The sequence below is a fragment of the Amblyomma mixtum genome, chromosome 5, assembly GCF_055824585.1.
Source record: "Amblyomma mixtum isolate Tamu chromosome 5, ASM5582458v1, whole genome shotgun sequence".
NCBI lineage: Eukaryota > Metazoa > Arthropoda > Arachnida > Ixodida > Ixodidae > Amblyomma > Amblyomma mixtum.
The window spans coordinates 65,246,792-65,264,444 of record NC_143016.1 but is presented as its reverse complement, the minus strand read 5'-3'; the positions used below and the strand labels follow the sequence as shown (position 1 = coordinate 65,264,444).

The window sequence follows — 17,653 nt, the reverse complement described above, 5'->3', positions numbered from 1 at the left end:
AGCACTGAATGAGCAAAGCTGTTAGTCATCGGGAAGTCAACAAGGCCCTTGTGCTTGTGCAAAGTCCGCACTCCTGTGGACTGGGAGTCCAATAAAAGCGTTTGGACGACGAAGGACATTTTCAACAAATGGCTGTTGAGCTTCGGCAACAAGATGAGGAAGGAAGAAAAGTGCTACTGTTCCTCGAAAACTGGTGGAGCCATATGCAGGTACTAGAGCTCCACGCCACCAAGGCACTGTATCTGCCTCCTGGCACAACTTCTAAAGCACAGCCAATTGACCGGGAGTAGTTCACTCGCTGAAGGCAAGATACCACACTCGCCTTGCAGAGCCCCTGCTCTACAGCATGAAGCAAAAGAGGGAGTCAGTATTTGGCTTGAAATTTGCTCTACAGGTCATCTTGGCACAGTGGGAGCAGCTTGAGTCAAATATTATAAAGAATTTTTCCACAAAGCTAGATTTGTCCCAAGCAACAATGAGCCTCCAGCTATTATTAGAGAGGATCCAGAATAACCAGACTTAGGACAATGGGCAGCTGTGGAAGAAGATTTTGAGGAACAAGACTGTGCAGAGTACGCAGATGTAGATGCAGAATTGGTCAGCAAGAAGCAATTGGCAGATGAAGAGATCACTGCACAAGTAACGGCACTGCCTGCCGCTGACCAAGAGCAGGACGATGGAGAGGATGAAGCTGAGACTGTCACTTGGAAAGTGACCTCTGTCAAGGCACTCCAGCATATCTAAAACATGAAATCATATTTCGAACAAAAGGTTGAAAGTGAAGTTAGTCGCCTTGTGCAAATGGAGGCACAAATGGTGTGAAGAGCTGTCAGTTGCTCATTTCAATCAAAGCTCACTAACTTCTTTCAGAAGTGCTAAATGTTCAATAAAGCATTTCTTGCCTGCAAGCATGTATGGCTTGTGGTTCACTCTGCTAATGCCAGACTCTCGTGTGGTTACAAATCAAAGCTTGTTGCAACAGTATTTGGATTCTGCAGACTTCTAGAACAGACCGAAATTTCGGGCACTATCGAGGTCTGTTATAGAGAGATTATACAGTATTACAAGTTAGGACCTATGTATAGTTTTTTAGGGCGTGTTCATGAAATATCCACGTAATTTGCACACCCACTTCTTTTGAAGCCTTAATTTAAAGAATAAGTGAGCAAATTATAGAGTAAATATGAATTAGTGGCAATGTTGTGTCGTGTAACAGGCACCATGTGTCTATCACTTATATCTCAAAAGAGTTTTGCAATGAAGTTCTGTTCTCGAAATATCGAGAGTTAAAACTAAGAGGAAAAAATTAAGGTCATTATCCAGCAGTTTGCCTAGCCCCCTGGTCGCATCTCAAACCAAAGAGCAAGCGGCACACAATTCGGCGGTGCGTTCTGCCGCTTTGTACTTCTAGCAATTCCGCCACCCACAGCTGATGTGCACTGCCTCCACTGCCAAAACTCAAAGCATGGAGGGAGAACAGGCGGCATTTCCCAGGCTAACTACAGCTGGCCAGGCTGAACGCTAGCACATTCTTTATTCCAGTCAAGTCTCTAGTGCTGCCATGCCACTCATTGTAACTGAGTGCTCGAACTTAAATGTGGAGTTTGCATTGGAAAGTAAAGTTGGACATACGGCTTAAACTTTTACAATGTTAAATTGTAAAAATCTGGGTACTTCGCGCATCCAAAACTATTTCTTCTTGGCTTTAGACTTAAGAATTAACAAGGCCTTAACGTATTGTTTCCATTAGTGTTTGAACAGACAGCTGAATACAACTGGCGTTTATCGAGACATGTCCTCGGTTTATTGCATTGTTCTGCATCACAATTCCCCTTCATACACATCCAAGATGAGCATTCAGAAACCAAAAAATGAGACAGAGAGAGAGACGAACATATTGCAATAAACAAACACTTCCTCACCAGAGTGTCTAGGTGTTCTAAAGAAGCTAGAAGACGGTTTAGGGTGTTCAAAGCAGGGTGAGAGCTTCCCTGGTCAGAGGTGAAGTGCTTTTCATCGAACCGCTTCGCTGCAATGAAAATGAAGGTAAGGAAGGGGTCACCATAACTGAATTTAAGTGATCACTGCAAGTGATCAGCACACCAAGTCTTACGATACCCAGGATCACACAGAGTGAAAAACTGCCACAGCAATAGTGAGCCAAGACCACAAAGTAAGATAGACAAGAGTGCACACTCCACTAAGAAGAGAGGATCAATTTTGCTACGTTGGAGAAAGCTTGGTGAGACATCTGATAGGGTGGCACTTGGACTGGGTTTCGACTCCAGTTCTGGCTTTGGTAGAACGCTTCCGCCACACCACATGCTTTCTCTCCCTTATTTTGCAAGCACACGCATGTGCCGTGGCATGCGTCGCGACTGTCTGCTTCATGATGCTGCACTGGCATATTTCCTGTGCCTTCTGCACCGCTGGTGACCACACCATTTCATTTCGCGGCACTGTCGACGGGTGGTCTGTCACAGGTTATTTCTGAAAGGAGGATAGTGAAAGAGGGAAAGCATGCCCAAAGCCTTGTCGGTGAGCGAAGGAAGAGAGTACAGCGCCACGCTGAAAGCCAGACTTGTGCTGGTGTTTGCATAGCAAAATCACACCTGCCAAAGGCATTGCGGCGCACCTGTCTATCTTACTCCATGATCAAGACATTTGGTGGAAGCAGAAATTGCAGGATACACACCCTGGTCATGAATCCAAAGCTTTATTTTCTCCTTATTTCCAGAAAATGAACCCATGCTGGACTTCACTTCCATTGGATATTCCTGGAAAACAAGAAGTACACAGTTACGGCTGGTGTTCCACTGCATCAATTACAAAATGTAATAGATAAAAACAGTTTCAGAGAACAGACCTCAAGCTCGCAAGAAAATTGGTTTATTGGGGTCTAACGTCCCAAAGTGACGCATGCAGTGAGGGACGCCGTAGTGAAGGGCTCCGGAAATTTCGACCACCTCTTTAACATGCACTGACAACGCACAGTACGCAGGCCTCTAGAATTTTGCCTTCATTGAAAATCCCCTGCTGCAGCCGGGATCGAAGCCGCGTCTTTCGGGCCAGCAGCCAAGTGCCGTAACCACTGAGCCACCGGGGCACAGTTCACAAGAAAAATAAATAACAGTAAGATCCTATGATGCAAGCTTAATTCAAATTTCAAAGTTATTTCAAGTGAAAATTAAGATCTTAAATGTATTAAAAAAAAAGGCTCTCCTTAATTCTCTGCATAATTCGAACTACTTTTCGGTCCCATTGGAGTTTGAATGCACTCGCAATTTAGGCAGGTTGTTATAAGCCTTTAAAGGACCACTGAAAGGTTCACCTGGGTGAGACAAGGCATTCAAGCCCAAATCCAGGCTGCAGAATTTTTTCGCAAGAAAGCTGCTTGACAAGCATTATCGCGCAGATGCTATTCGATGAGATAACGTTTATCGTGAAAGATTAGCGCACCTGGTTGCTGAGATGACCCACGAGTGGCGGGTTGGCCCAGCGACCCCAGCGGCTCGGGTTGAGGCTGGCCAGAAACGATGTGGTGCGGGCAGCTGCAGAGCTTAGCCGGCCCCCTGCACCCCGCGACGTTGTTGAGCCTCCGGCAGAGCCCCCCGCTGTTCCGCCGCTTGGAGAGAGGGATGTGCTGCTCGCTGGGCTAGCAGTGCCCTCAGGAGGTGGTGGCGGAAGCGAGAAGGGGCTGTCCCGCACAGAGCGCACTGACCGCCGACCACCGGGTCCCAGGGGCGGATTTTCCCCGCCACTGCGCGGACCCTCCTCTGTGCGCACCTTGCGACTGGAGGCGTTGCTCCGCTTGGCAGCACGCTTGCGCTTCAGCACATCGCTCAGTCGCCTGCGGAGGCACACAGAGCAAGCACCATTCATTGCCTTGTGATCAAGCTTCACACATGCTCCACATGAGCACTCACAGGACGATACCACCTTGACTGCAGAAACCGTACAATGCGCAAGCACCTGTCTAGCACATAAAAAAGTGGAAGCGACATTTGGCTGCTAAGCCTAAGTTAGGCAGGATGAATCATAACACCCTCTGTGTAACTAACATATGAACTTGTGTAACAGCCTCTTTATTTTTTAAATTCTGGTGTAAATTTGGAGGGTGCGGCCTATGCACGAATAAAAAAAAAGTGCAACCGTTTTTTTTTTTCTCTCGGTTATAAAGTCCAAAGGGAGGCAGCCCATACATGGATGCCACCATTAAACGGGATTATACGATGCATTCAGTGTACATTAAAAAGTATTAGGCAAGTCAAATTATTATGCAGCTGTTCACTACTAAGGTGAAGGCTGCGTCAAATTGCAAAGAATTGCTCTGGCACATAAAAATCCTTTACTATTCATTATCGATCATCAAAAGAGAACAAACTCGTTCACAATGCCAGAGCTGAGCAGTGTGTACTGTTTCAATCCATGGCAGTGCTTAACCTATAACTGAACAACAATGCAATTCAAATCTTTGCCTATTTCTGCCTTGAAATTTAAATGAATGCAAGACCAAGACGACTGTGCAGATGCACAACAGAACCAAGGCAACCTAGCTTTCCTTCCACCGAAAGCCTTCCCATCATTACGACCTTAATTATTTTGCTGTTGAACTGTGCAGCTCTGAACAGAAAGATGGCATTGCTGGATATGACATGTTCTCAATACCACACAAATCCATGTGGATAAATATGAACACCATATGTATGACAAGGAAGCACTGTTGTTTACACAAAAGCATCATTCCCATAATCGCAGTTGCAACTGGCTTTATTGTGATGAAATGACAAACATTAAACAGATAAACGTCCATGCAAGACATGTTAAAATGTGGTTAAGGGGGAATACCCCTCTTAGAACTATTTTCTTTATTTATGGAGAGATTTACACCAAATTTTCACAGTTTGCACATTTCACGTGCTCATTCTAAAACTGCGAACGGTTTTCTCCTGCAGCAGTGTTTTACATTTGTTATGGAAAGTATGTCCTGTTTGGAGGAAGCTTGGTTAATTAACATAAGATCTTGTGGAGAAAATTACTATTTATAAATGATCTTGAGCCACCAAGGCGTGAAGTAAGGCATAAATGAGCATTCTAGGACGACTTGGACGAAAGTTACAGCTGGTCAAACTTGACAGAAAAAGCTCATTTTGCTTACGGAGACAAAAGATCTATTTTCAAAATTTTCCCAAGGAAGCAGTGGTTTAAAGTTAGCCTTACTGCACAACCTGTGCATTTATCTTTCTAGCACAAAAAAAATTATACTAATAGCTGATATAGAACTGGAAATATCGCTCCTCCAAAATTTTGAATGTGCCAAAATTGCAGTTTTGAGAAATCAGAGAAAAACGTTTTAGGCATATTTTTGTGGCCCCAAGGGTAACTAAAAATCACTGGAGTGAGTTCTGGCTGGTTTCTGATGTGGAAGCACTATTTCCCGTTGACAAAACTGCACTTGCAACAAGGAAATTGCCAGCGAACAAATGGCATAGTCTGGAGGCTGGAACCAGAGACGAGTGCCTTTCCACTGCGACCTCCCCCAAGTTAGTCAAACGTTTAGGGGAAATCCCCAAGGTGGAGTCAATTTGTAATAAGGGAGTAATTACTCATTGGCATCCACCCGAGCGCAGCCACACACTACAAAAGAAAGCTATACAGCTTTCTCAGAAACTTCGCACTGAAAGAAAAATTTGAAAGAAAAACCAAAATGGCGCCAGCGGAGCGCGTATTTCCCGAACTGTGGGCAGTCAAAGTTCGGTGCAATTAGACCTCAATTTAGAGGGCCGCGCATGCAGTTTCACATCTTTGGAACACTGTAACGCATGAATTAGGCGGTATTTTTCAACGAAAATTTGTAGATAGCTGCGCAATGACCTCAGGATCGCGAAAATGAAAAGATCAAAAATACAATTTTTTTTTACCAACTTTTGGCCTCAAAGAACCGTGTCCCCCCTTAAAAGTAACAAAGGCTCATGCCAGGTAGCCAACGCAAGCTTTGCTTTTTGTTTCCTTGGCTACCACCTCGAATTCAGTACACAGTACAATGTCAGCAATACGAATCTCACAGGGTGGCGAAAAAATTTGTATCATCTAAAACGGAACCCAGGCCGTAAGCAGAAGCATGGGAAAAGCATTCACGCAGATATGTTTACGGCTGGTGGAATTTATTTACAGCCATGTGGCCAGAACTCACTACTCGCGGTGCCGGCTATGTCAAGGCCGCGCACCCACACTCACTCAAGACTTCAGCGATATGAGAGCCATGAGCCCATGCTCACCGCTCCATGTGTACTACGTGACTAGCAATCTTGGAGCTAACAATGTGCGGGCCACAAGCCCGTATGCGTACTTTGCGTTGTGTTGGGTTTAATGGCGCATAAGCGGCTAAGGCTATCATGCGCCAAGCACAAGGTATAGAAAAGTCTTCTGCAGAATCTTATAAGAAGGTGAAAACCGATTGCTGGTGCAGAGGGCCTAAAAGGTTACTGATCACTGCTCAGTGATGATGAAGGAAGGAAATTTTAAAAGTATCCACAAGTAAAAGCTTTGAAAGGGGTTGGGTAGCCTCTGTGACCATTCTTGGCTGGGCAAGGATCTCGAGGTTCCCAGCCAATAAAAGACCTCAGCCTTTTTCTCAGGAGTGAGAAATTGGCTGAGGTGTATTGTAATATCAAGCGGAGCACTGGGGAAGAACTTATAATTTCTGAAGAAAACCTGCTTCTCTTAGAAAACTACAAACATAAGACGTGTCAACAATTGAATAGTCACGCAAAAGCAGAACTGGGTGAAGAGGTATGCATTCATTGTAAAATTTAGTAAAAAACTTCTTTCTTAGCTGTTCTAGCTTTGAGCATGTGAATAAAATATGGTTTAGTGCAAGTTCCTCTCTACATCTTTTACAAACTGGTTTGTCATGTTTCGTCAGTTAGTAGTTGTGAGTCAAGTGTGCGTGTCCTATACAAAGGCGACACAAGATTACTTCAAGGAAACGTTGCCGGTGTGTGCATGACTTCCATTCCCCCAGGGTGGGCTTTATGAAGTGTAGTTTGTTTAGTTCATTATCCCACTCTTTCTGCCATTTATTCTTAAATTTACTATGTATAAACTTCATATACTCTTTATAAGGTATGTTCACATTTTTTATTTCACCACTCTGAGCCCGTACAGCAGCTGAATCGGCTCTCTCGTTTATCTCTATGCCGAAGTGGCTTGGGACCCAGCAGATCCTTATTCTATGTCCTTGTGTTGTGACTTTTTCGATGTTGTGAATGACACTGCCTTCTAAGGGTTCAACTGAGTTTCTTGACTGTAGCGCTGTGAGTAGGCTGAGAGAATCAGTGTAGATTGTACTTTTTCCGATGTTCTCATGTACTATTTTGTTCAGAGCAATACACACTGCATAACATTTGGCAGTAAAGATTGATACATAACTTGGCAATCTTACTATTTTTTCCCCATTTCCCCTATGCTACTGTACTTCCAACGTGTGTTGTTTTGGAGCCATCTATGTAAAATTCCATGTAGCCTGCATATTTCTTTTTCAAAGCCAGGTATTCTTGTAGCAAGAGTTCATGTGGCGTTTGTTTTGTATGAAATTGTGTTAGCGTGAAGTCGCACGCAGCGGGGAGGCAGTACCACAATGGCAGTGATCATGTCTCAGGGCAATTTCAGGTAGGGCATCCAGTATTTCTATGTTATCACATGCATCTTCAAAGCGTAGTAACAAAGGTCTGATTGATTGTGGTTTATTATTGAACAGTGTTCTGGATGTACACTTGTTAACTATGGGGTAACAAAGGTGTTTTGCTAAGGATCTCATTTTCAGTACATATGCACAGGTAAGATTGCTCTTGTTTGCAAGGAATGGTTCATTTGTTTCTACATATAGACTGTTTATGGGAGATGTTCTGTATGCACCAGTTGAAGACGCAAACCCAGGTTTTGTTGTACAGGGTCCAGTTTTTTGAAGTATGATGGCCCTGCAGACCCATACAAAATGCATCCATAGTATAAAGTGGACCGTACTAAGGAGCGGTAGATCTGTAAAAGGCATAAACTATCGAACCCCTACTGTTTCCGAGAGAATTTTCAGTATATTCAGGGATCGTGAAGCTTTCTTTTTGAGGGTGTTTATGTGAGGCAAGAATGTCAGCTTTCTGTGAAAAGTTATGCCTAGAAATTTATGTTCCTGTTTTACTTGCAGGACAATGTCATTTAAGTGCAGGGTCAGATCAATCAGCAAGCCTCTTCTGAGTGAAAAAAGGACAGCAACTGTTTTTTGTGTTGAGAACTTAAATCCATTTTGGTCTGCCCAAATCGCTAGTTTGTTGAGTGCGAGCTGTATCTGTCTCTCACATGTTGATATGCTGGAAGTTTTGCATGAAATTTGAAGGTCGTCAACATATACGCATTACACGATGGACTTTGGAATTATCCGCGATATTGAGCTCATTTTTACAATGAAGAGTTGGGTACTTAGAATACACCCCTGCGATACACCATTTTCTTGGATCTTTGATGAATTTTTTCGAAAGCATGCAACCTAGACGCACACCAAATGAACGGTCAGGAAGAAAGTCTTTCAAACAGTTAAGCTTTCTGCCACAGATACCTAGATCCGCTAGGTCACGAAAAATCCCAAACCTCCAGGTGGTATCATAGGCCTTTTCCAACCCAAAAAATACTGCCAGACAGTGCTGTTTGTGTATGAATGCGTCAAGGACTGTATTTTCAAGACGGATGAGATCGTCATTTGTAAAACATGCTTTTTCAAATCCACATTGGTGGACATCTAGAAGCCCACGTGATACTAGAGTAAACCTTAACCTAATATTTAGCACACTTACAAAACTTTTGGCAAAACAACTCGTAAGAGCTATTGGCCTGTAACTACCAGCCGAGGTTGGTGGTTTTCCTGATTTCCAAAACGGCACAACCACGGCCTTTTTCCAAGCCTATGGGATTTTTCCACATAGCCATATTTTATTGAAGAATTTCAGAAGAGCATCTACAGCATCTTCGGAGAGGTGGTCAAGCATCTCATAATGGATTTCATCAGGGCCTGGCGCAGTCTGTATGCCGGCCAACAGTACTCTACAAATTTCCTGCAGTGTAATTAAATTTTTGTAATGTTAATTTGTACTCCAATTTGTCAGTCTGTTTTTCGGCTGTGTTCTTACATTTCAAAAATGACTGTGTAATGTGAGGAACTGGAAATTGTAGAGAAATATTCTAGTATGTCTGCCTGTTCATCGATACTGGTTTGGGTACTAGGGGATGTCAGAAAAGGAATTGTGAATGGAGAGAAGCTGCCACTGAGTTTACAGACTTGTTCCCACTTTTTTTTTATTTAGTTGAACTATTTATGGACGACAGTTTTTCCAGGAAGTTTTTTCTGCATTTCGATAAAGGTGCCGTGCTTTCGCCCTTGCCTTTTTAAAATTGATGAGATTTTCGTGTGCAGGGTATCTTCGAAAAATTCCCCAGTCTTTGTTGTTTCTTTTTTGCTTCTCTGCAATCTTGGCTATAACAAAGCTTGTTATTTTGTTGAACTACTCCTGATGATTGTGGAATAGGGGGGGAATGTATTGAGACCTTAGGTAACTCCTTGTTGAAGGCCTGTTACTAACATTTTTTTCTTTTTTGCGATCAAGAGAGCTCCGCCTCCGCAGCGGCGGAGGTGAGCTCTGACTTTTGTCCATCGCCTCAGTGGAGGCGCTGGAGCTCCGCGGAGAACCCGTGGGCAGAGGGGTTGCGGGCTTCTCCCGAATGGGGGAAGCCTTGAGGGCTGCCGACTTGGTGGCCGGCAAGCCCTTTTTCGGGGGGTGGCATAGCAGCTCTCGCTGCATCTGCCAGAGGCGCGGATGGCCCTGCCTCAGCATCAATGTGAGAGCTGGGCAGGTGCCTGAGACCGGTGTGGTGCGTCACGCCCAGGCACCACATCGGCGAAGTTTGTGAGGGCTGTGAAGGAGAAAGTGCCTTGTGACATTGCATAACGCCTTCTTGCCTCTTTAAATGTGACATTCTCTTTTGTCTTCATTGTAATTATTTCTTTTTCCTTTTCCCGGCAGGACAAGACCTTGAATAAGCAGTGTGGTCGCCTTCGCAGTTCGCACAGCATGGCGCACCATCACAGTTGTCGGATTTGTGGCCATTTGAGGCATATCTGGCACAGGTGTCACGGCCACAGCAGCTATGGGAGCCATGGCCAAACTTCTGGCATTTGAAGCAGCGTCTAGGGTTGGGTATATAAGGGCGCACAGAGATTTTTGCATAACCTACCTCGATTGACTCGGGCAGGGTGCAGGAGGCAAAGGTCAAGACCAAGTGTTTCGTCGGAATCCCTTTGTTTTCCTTTCGGATTTTGATTCCGTGTACTTTAGTAACGATCTGATCGGACAATCCTTCAAGCATTTCTTCCTCTGTTATATCAAGAAAGTCGTCGTCAGAGATGACACCACGTACTTGTTCGAAGACCGGTGTGGTGTTACGGAAACAGGAATATCACCAAAGGTTTCGATGTTTGCAAGTTTTGTGATCTGAATTATATCCAGCAATTCTAGCAGGAGGTCGCCGCTAGCCACTATGGTCACTTTGTACTTAGGGCGCAAGGAATCTGTCAGAACTTTTGACACTACAAAGGGGGATATCATTCTAGCAGACTTATTTTTGTTCACTGTGAACAACATGGTATTTTGGGAAAGTTACTTTCTTTTTATTGAAGAAGCTGGAGGTCACATCTGTCCGCCCTCCTTTTAGAGGGCGATCATTTGAAAGGAATGAGGTAGCCATAAAAACATATGTTCTTCGGCCATGGTGCCAAGCACCCACCATGGAGCCCAACTAGGGGACGGAACAGGAACTTAAAAAACAAGTCCTGCCCATGCCAGCTGTGTGTGCACCACTGCTATAACCAAATATGGGCAACTCAGGGTAGTTACACCACACAAGGTTAACCCTAGCCGCCTATGAAAAGTGAAAAAGCCGAGCAGAAAGGAGGAGACAGGAGAGTTAAGAAAGATAGGGAAGTGCAAGATAGAGAGGATTTCCCCCGGTCGGATCAGGCCAGGGGTGCCGTCTACAGGAAGCTGGGGTCAAAGTGGTGAGTTGCCTCCGCCGAGGGGCCTTAAATGTCCAAACGCTCAGCATCGGCTCAACCACCAGGATCCCCTTTTCCCCGGACACGGCGATGCCACACACGGCTAAGCGCAGATGCTCGGGTCCGTGGTGGCACACTGCTCACCATCATCCCCCTGCCGGATGTCCCTGCAGATGCTCAGGAACCCGTGGTGTTGCCACTCACTAACGTCTGCATGCTGCAGACGCCCCCCTGCGGGGAATGCGTACTTCGCAACAAGCGATTATGGGGTTGGTGACGTCCAGGCCCTACACCGCTTGCAATACGTAACACAGCATCAGCAGTGTACAGGCAGCACTTAGTGCTCAAAGGTGTGGTCACCACTCACATGTTCCTATCATCCGTAGTGGTGCGGCAGAGTGTTCAGGACATTTAATATTCTGCAAATTGTGCACAATGCACTCCGGACAGGAAATTTTATGAACTCATAAACTGTGTTCATGTCATGGAGATCCTACTGTAATATCATTGGTTTCTCACAGCCCACACAGATTCATACAGCTGCTGACAAACCAAACCAGGCAGGTTTCGCTTTTTGACTTGCTATTCTTTCTTTCTTTTGTGCAGCTTCTCTTTGCACAAAAGTATGTCACAAGGAGATGAACCTGCCCAAACTACCCTCTTCCGCAGCTTTGCCAGACTTACATCTGTGCGCTGGCTGCACCCATGGCAAAGTGATCGCTGTCACCAGAGTTGCTCATGGGTGGCAGGTGTCCCCCAGAGGATGAAGACAGAGCACCCCAAAGCATGGTGGTGGCAGTGGTCGGATGGCCATCTCGGCTAGAGCTGGCCAGGGAAGATGGCGAGTCCTCGCTAAACTTGGCCGCAGGGGTGGGCCCATCACCACCTGCTGTTGACACTTCTTCCTGGGCCAGCTGCTTTACTCTGTGCATGACTCCTTCTCTCCGGAAGTGAACTCCAAATACCTGCATAAATCACGGGTGCAACATTTCAGACAAGACATCTACAATGCTTCAACAAAGTCCATTTAAGCTGCATCCGTTGCCAAGCCCAACAACAACCGTTGCCAAGCCCGTTGCCAAGCCCAACAACAACAACAACAAAAATGATAGCAAAAAACCAAAGTTGCAGCAAATGTCTGAGTAAAATGACATATCATATATACTCGCGTAATGAACCCACTTTTTTTCCAGAAAAGTTGGCACCAATTTGGAGGGAGGGTTCATTACTCCGGAAAAAAAGTTTCAACAGATTTGTTTCGGAAGATTCGAAATTTTGTATCATGCGCCCGCCTGCCCGCCCGTCCAACAGCAAAAGCATGCAAAAGCATGTGCACGTTGTTTACGAGAGGTTGAGAAAAACACGCAGGACGGCGAGCGGGTAGGCATTTTCACTCCCCATCTTGAGCTCACCAAATTGCTTGGGGGGTCTGAAGGTCCTGCTTCCTCCATAGTAATTCAGAGTAGGGAATTACTATGGGTTGTGGTTTAAACTGCTACGCTCCTCAGATGCTCGAGCGCTCCGGGTGCGCAGCAGAGCACCGAGCGAGCCATCGCCACCAGCACTTCTGTCAAGGGCGCACAACGTATTGGCGCGCTTTCCCCATGATCATGATGAGTAGAAACTTGCTGACTAGTGCCTCAACGACACGTAGAGGATGAAAACAATACAATTGTTGCACTTTATTTCATAGAAAAAAGTGGCTTAGCTTGTTTTCTGTGTAATGAAGTTTACCGAACTAACCTTGAGCTCGTTGACGTCGTCCTGATGTGAAAGACTCATCTTGCATTACACCACGACAGTGGCAAACAATGCCTAATTTTGTTGCAAGTTTAGCTGCAGCTCACAGCAGTTGCGAGTCCTGACTGGTCCCTGTGTGAATGTGTTCCTGCTCAGTCCCCTATCTTGTTAGTGGCGTGATCGCCACATCACTGCGATCCACTGCAGCTAGGAAGTCACGAGCTGCTATACCTACTGGGCTTGTTCATGTTGTTCCCCGCTAAAACCAAATTCTTTCACTTCATTGTGCCCATCATTCCGGTAATAACACAGCACCACAAAAGGAGCATTGCTGCACTAGTCACTTGCATGCCACACCCACAGGACCAGCAGTACCAACCAATCAGCACACGAAAACATATTTGTGTCTGACAGTTTCCCCCTCCTCCTTAACCAAGACTTTCGCACCCAATTGCATCTTATGTTCCACTGGTCATAGTACTGAAGTTACCACTGCCTGCAGGTGTTCCAAGAATGTGTTGCCAACACAGCTGCACTTCCTCCACTCTAAAGGTCGGGTGGCAACATGGTACCCACAGAAGGTTTGGTTTGGTTTATTGGGGTTTAACGTCGCAAAGCGACTGAGGCTATGAGGGACGCCGTAGTGGAGGGCTCCGGAAATTTCGACCACCTGGGGTTCTTTAACGTGCACTGACATCACACACGGTACCCACAGAAGAGCGAGCCCCCCACACCGCAAAAAGGTAATCTGTGATGTGCTTTTTCTTCCCCTGGCCTCTCCCTGTCGCCATGCTGAGGCACCTCTTCAAATGTCCCACAAGGAGTACTGTTAGGAGAAGCACCACTTACAGGGGTGCAGAGCAGTGTTCAAAACACCGAATACTTGGGTGAAAGGAAGGTCAATAAATGTCTACAAAAGCCTGAGGCTGCACTCGGGCCAGCTGGTGCACCACAGCGAAGACAGACAGCGCGGGAGAAGTAGGAAACAGTGGGAGACAGACACGGACAAGTGCTGTCGCTAGTCCGCATCTCTCACCGTGTCCTGCCTCTCTCACGCCGTTGTTTCTTCGTGTACAACAGTGCAATGGCTGCTGAGTGCAATTTCCAAGGGGACATTATGCCTGCTCCAACGACAACCATTTGATACATCCGGGATCAACTGCATTACCAAGCAGAGCCAGATGCCCCCTGTCCTCACCTCGGGTAGCTTGTGCATCAGTATGTCTGCCATCTGCAGGGCTCCCACTACGACATGGAGGTCCTGGGACGACAGCATGGCCGCCAGGTGGGAGGCCACTAACTGGGACCTCAGCACCTCCGCCAGGAGGGGCCCGGGCGCACAGTGCACCATGCGCAGCAAAGCTCGCAGGCAGCGGTGCCGCACTGCGGGTCCCGCCGAACTGCTGTACACCTCGTGCAGAGCCCCGAACAGGGCTCCCAGGAAAGCTCGCCCACCCGCGTGGCTCTGCTCACGAAGCCACATGGCACGGGGGTCACCTGCCACAGCAGGGGCCGCCACTCCACCACTCTGAGATGGCGAGGAGGAAGACGACGAAGGAGACGAAGAGGAGCCACCCGTAGCTGCTGCGGCACCACTGCCAGACAGCACTGCAATGCAGAAAAAGAGAATCACGCACACTGCCTGTGCACGGCTCCACTGAGACTAGCATCATTCACTACGGCAGGCAGGGCAGACTTTCCAACTAAACAGAAATGCAACAGTACCAACTCACACTCACAAGGTAGCACTCAAAAATGTGCAAGCACTTATTGTTCTGCCTGGACTTGCACTCTGAGCAGTAGGAAGCTGTCTGCCATTTTAAACCCTCAGGCCAGTGAGCTAGCTGCAAGGAGGCGAGATTGTTGAGAAGATCTGAGGTGAGCAAGTAAACATCTCTGCAGCATTTGTTTGGCAGTATAGTAAAACAGGAAGCTGAAAATGCAAGACCAAACCAGCCACATTCCAACAAAATATCTTAAAATCTAAAGGTATGCAAAATAGCAGTTTGTGCCCTTTCGCTCCAAGATGGAACATTTGCTTGTCAATTTCCACATAAGCTGCACAGTAAATGGCTTCCTAAATTTACCTGCAGTTGGGAGAGAGCCTAACATGTGAATGTGGAAAAAAAAAAAAATGAGAGGAAAGACTTGACTTGTCCAGTGCAAGACCCCCCCCCCCATCGTCCTCAATGAAGTCATCACAACCACGGAAATAAGGTTCACACAAGCTATAAGAATAATGCTTCATGATTCGACAAGGTAAAATGAGCTTACTCTGTGCCATGCCCTGGTTGGTGACCCTCTGCACTGGCCGGGCGGTGCCGGTGTCCTCGTTGATCTGCTGCATCAGGTTGAAGTCGAGCGTGTAGGTCTTGCCCATTGTGGACAGACTGATCTCGTCCTCACCCGACTGGTGGGCAGCCTGCAAGGAGCACACAGAGATAAGTAATTTCTATCGTCATTTTCTCCACAAGAATGCATTTTTATACTCGAAAGGCTATGTACTGGGACTCATTTTATTCTGCATATTCCTCTATAACCTGACTGAAGGCATGAATACGAGCTACCTTGAAGTGCTTTTTGATGAAAACAAACCTGTATACGAGAAATATTGACCACAGCTTTGCTGAGCATAATGGTGCACAATGGCCAATAAAATGTATGGCCTTGGCCACTGTGATTATCGAAAGTCCTTTAATGATGGCTACCTGACAATGACAGTCTTTTAATGATTACTACCTGGGATAACTGTGTCGACACATAAATAAAAGCAACATGCTTATGCAACAGTTTTGCCCTTGTTGTCTTCATTTCTCTTTCTGATAATTCCGAAGCCAGTACAATTTTAATAATTCTCACGGTACAATAAATTTCAAACAAACAAGGTTTCACTGCAGATGGTAAATGTTCACAAGGCAAATTTTATGCTGACAAAGTGCAGGAAATACCGCGCTCTATCGAAACAGCCACAGTTATTCCTGGAACAGTGTGAAGCAGTGCGGACCACAAAGCTGAAATGTATGACTACAAAGCTGAATCCACTTATAACGATACTGAGAAAACCGGAAAATTCGATTGTTATAACCAACTATCGTTATACCCGGACCTGAAAAAAAAAGCAAAAAGAAAACACCCACATATTCACCCATGTATGTAGCCACCATCCCCGGTGCTCCTGTCAAGAAGCGCACAGTGTCCTGACACCCAGCCAAGTTTGTCCAGTGAGCGTTCATTTTTAGTAGGGGCAAGGGGAGAACTGATAATCTACAGAATTTGATCGTTTAAGCACTATATAGTTACATCTGGTATTGTAAGCGGATTACGCTGTAGTTCAACTTTCAATATCACACTACAGGCAGTGCAAGGCATAAACAGTGAAAAGGTGATGTGTGTACGCAGCCCTGCGTCTGCTCATTTGTGAACCCAGGATACAGTATGAAATGGTTGCAGTTGTAAAATAGCCACAAGTGGACATGCAGGCACCAACCTCAATGATCTTGCAATCAATAGAAGAGTATGGGTGCCACAACCCTCTGTCATCCCTCCACTTCCACAGCACTGCGTCGGTCTGGTGGGCGTTGGGTTTTACAAGGAGCGAGTCCACCACAAAGATGCCATCTTGGGGCAGCACTGGCATCAACTCTCTGTGAATGGAACATCCCACAAGTTTCACAAAAGCGAAACAGCAACATTTTAAAGCAAAATCCTGTTAACGGTACTGCCAACGAATCACACCATTACAACCGGCGGAGGTGGTGGTGGCATGCTTTTTCCGCGTATACACAGCAAGTAAATGGTCTTGCTAATGCTGTCAAATAATGATGTCACCCAAAGCGTTAAGAAGTTCTACCCTAACTTGCAATTCAGAAGCCGGTCACGTCAGATAGCGAACAGAAGTAGCTCACTAAGAAACTCAATTAAAACCTATATTTTTGCCTACTTTCAGAGAACCTACCTCATGCTCAACACGCTCTGAAACCTACTGTGTGCAATTGTTGTACCTTGCCACTGCTGTGTTATCAATGTTAGATTCTAAGAACAGCAGCAAAGAACAACATATAGTGTCCACGTCTACTCCCAAAACAATTTGCATAATGGTCATGACATTAACAGGCGGGATCGGCTGTGCTGACCCGAAAGACGCGGGTTCGATCCCGCAGCGGCCGGGATCGAACCCGCGTCTTTCGGGTCAGCACAGCCAAGCACCATAACCACTGAGCCGCAGTTCAACCTCACTGATAGAGTCCCGGTTCATACGCTCAAAACTGCAAGAAGTAAAAATGTCCCATGGAATTATACTCCATCTCTTCCAGTCAATATGTTCCCAGATTACACGATTTCTTAGCACCTACACTCAGAATCTAAACAAATTCTAGTCACATAATACATTTAGCAATCAACTGATAATGTGCAAACATAGAAGTGTTTTTGAGAGCGATGAGTTCAGTAACTTTTTCTTCAGTCTACAACATACTAGCATAATCAGCCAATTGCCTAGAAGAAAGTTTTACTGAAATACCAAAAGCTCTGGATTAGCAACCACAAAAAATTGAAAGCTTTCAATTGCAGCTAAAGCAAAATGCACTCCAATCAGAGATGGCCACAGTTACAAAAGGCACTTGTAGAAATTCCACCAAGTGGATTTGGAAATCCGCATCACTTACGCGATAAGTGATGTTATCTCGTAGAGCTCTTGGGGACTCCTTGGAACGAGCTAAAGCAATGGAACAAAAGAAGTACATGGTTAAAAGTACCTTAAGAGAGAAAAACAAAACAGCAGTTCACAATTCGAGGTTTATGGTGGTTTACGAGGTT

The 17,653-nt window shown here is 45.8% G+C and overlaps 1 protein-coding gene across 4 annotated transcripts in view; it reads right to left on the bottom strand.

Annotated features, from left to right (window-relative positions):
• Nucleotides 1-17,653, bottom strand: part of ctrip (E3 ubiquitin-protein ligase ctrip) — a 65,712-nt gene that overhangs the window by 23,339 nt on the left and 24,720 nt on the right. For all 4 annotated transcript variants that reach the window (XM_089544843.1, XM_089544841.1, XM_089544844.1 and 1 more), the window contains exons 12-19: nt 17,503-17,552; nt 16,326-16,482; nt 15,113-15,260; nt 14,037-14,446; nt 11,783-12,063; nt 3,460-3,850; nt 2,696-2,777; nt 1,923-2,029 (exon numbers count right to left, since the gene is read on the bottom strand). In XM_089544843.1, the coding sequence (XP_089400969.1) occupies nt 1,923-2,029; nt 2,696-2,777; nt 3,460-3,850; nt 11,783-12,063; nt 14,037-14,446; nt 15,113-15,260; nt 16,326-16,482; nt 17,503-17,552 (1,626 nt within the window). The remainder of the gene's footprint in view (nt 1-1,922; nt 2,030-2,695; nt 2,778-3,459; nt 3,851-11,782; nt 12,064-14,036; nt 14,447-15,112; nt 15,261-16,325; nt 16,483-17,502; nt 17,553-17,653) is intronic.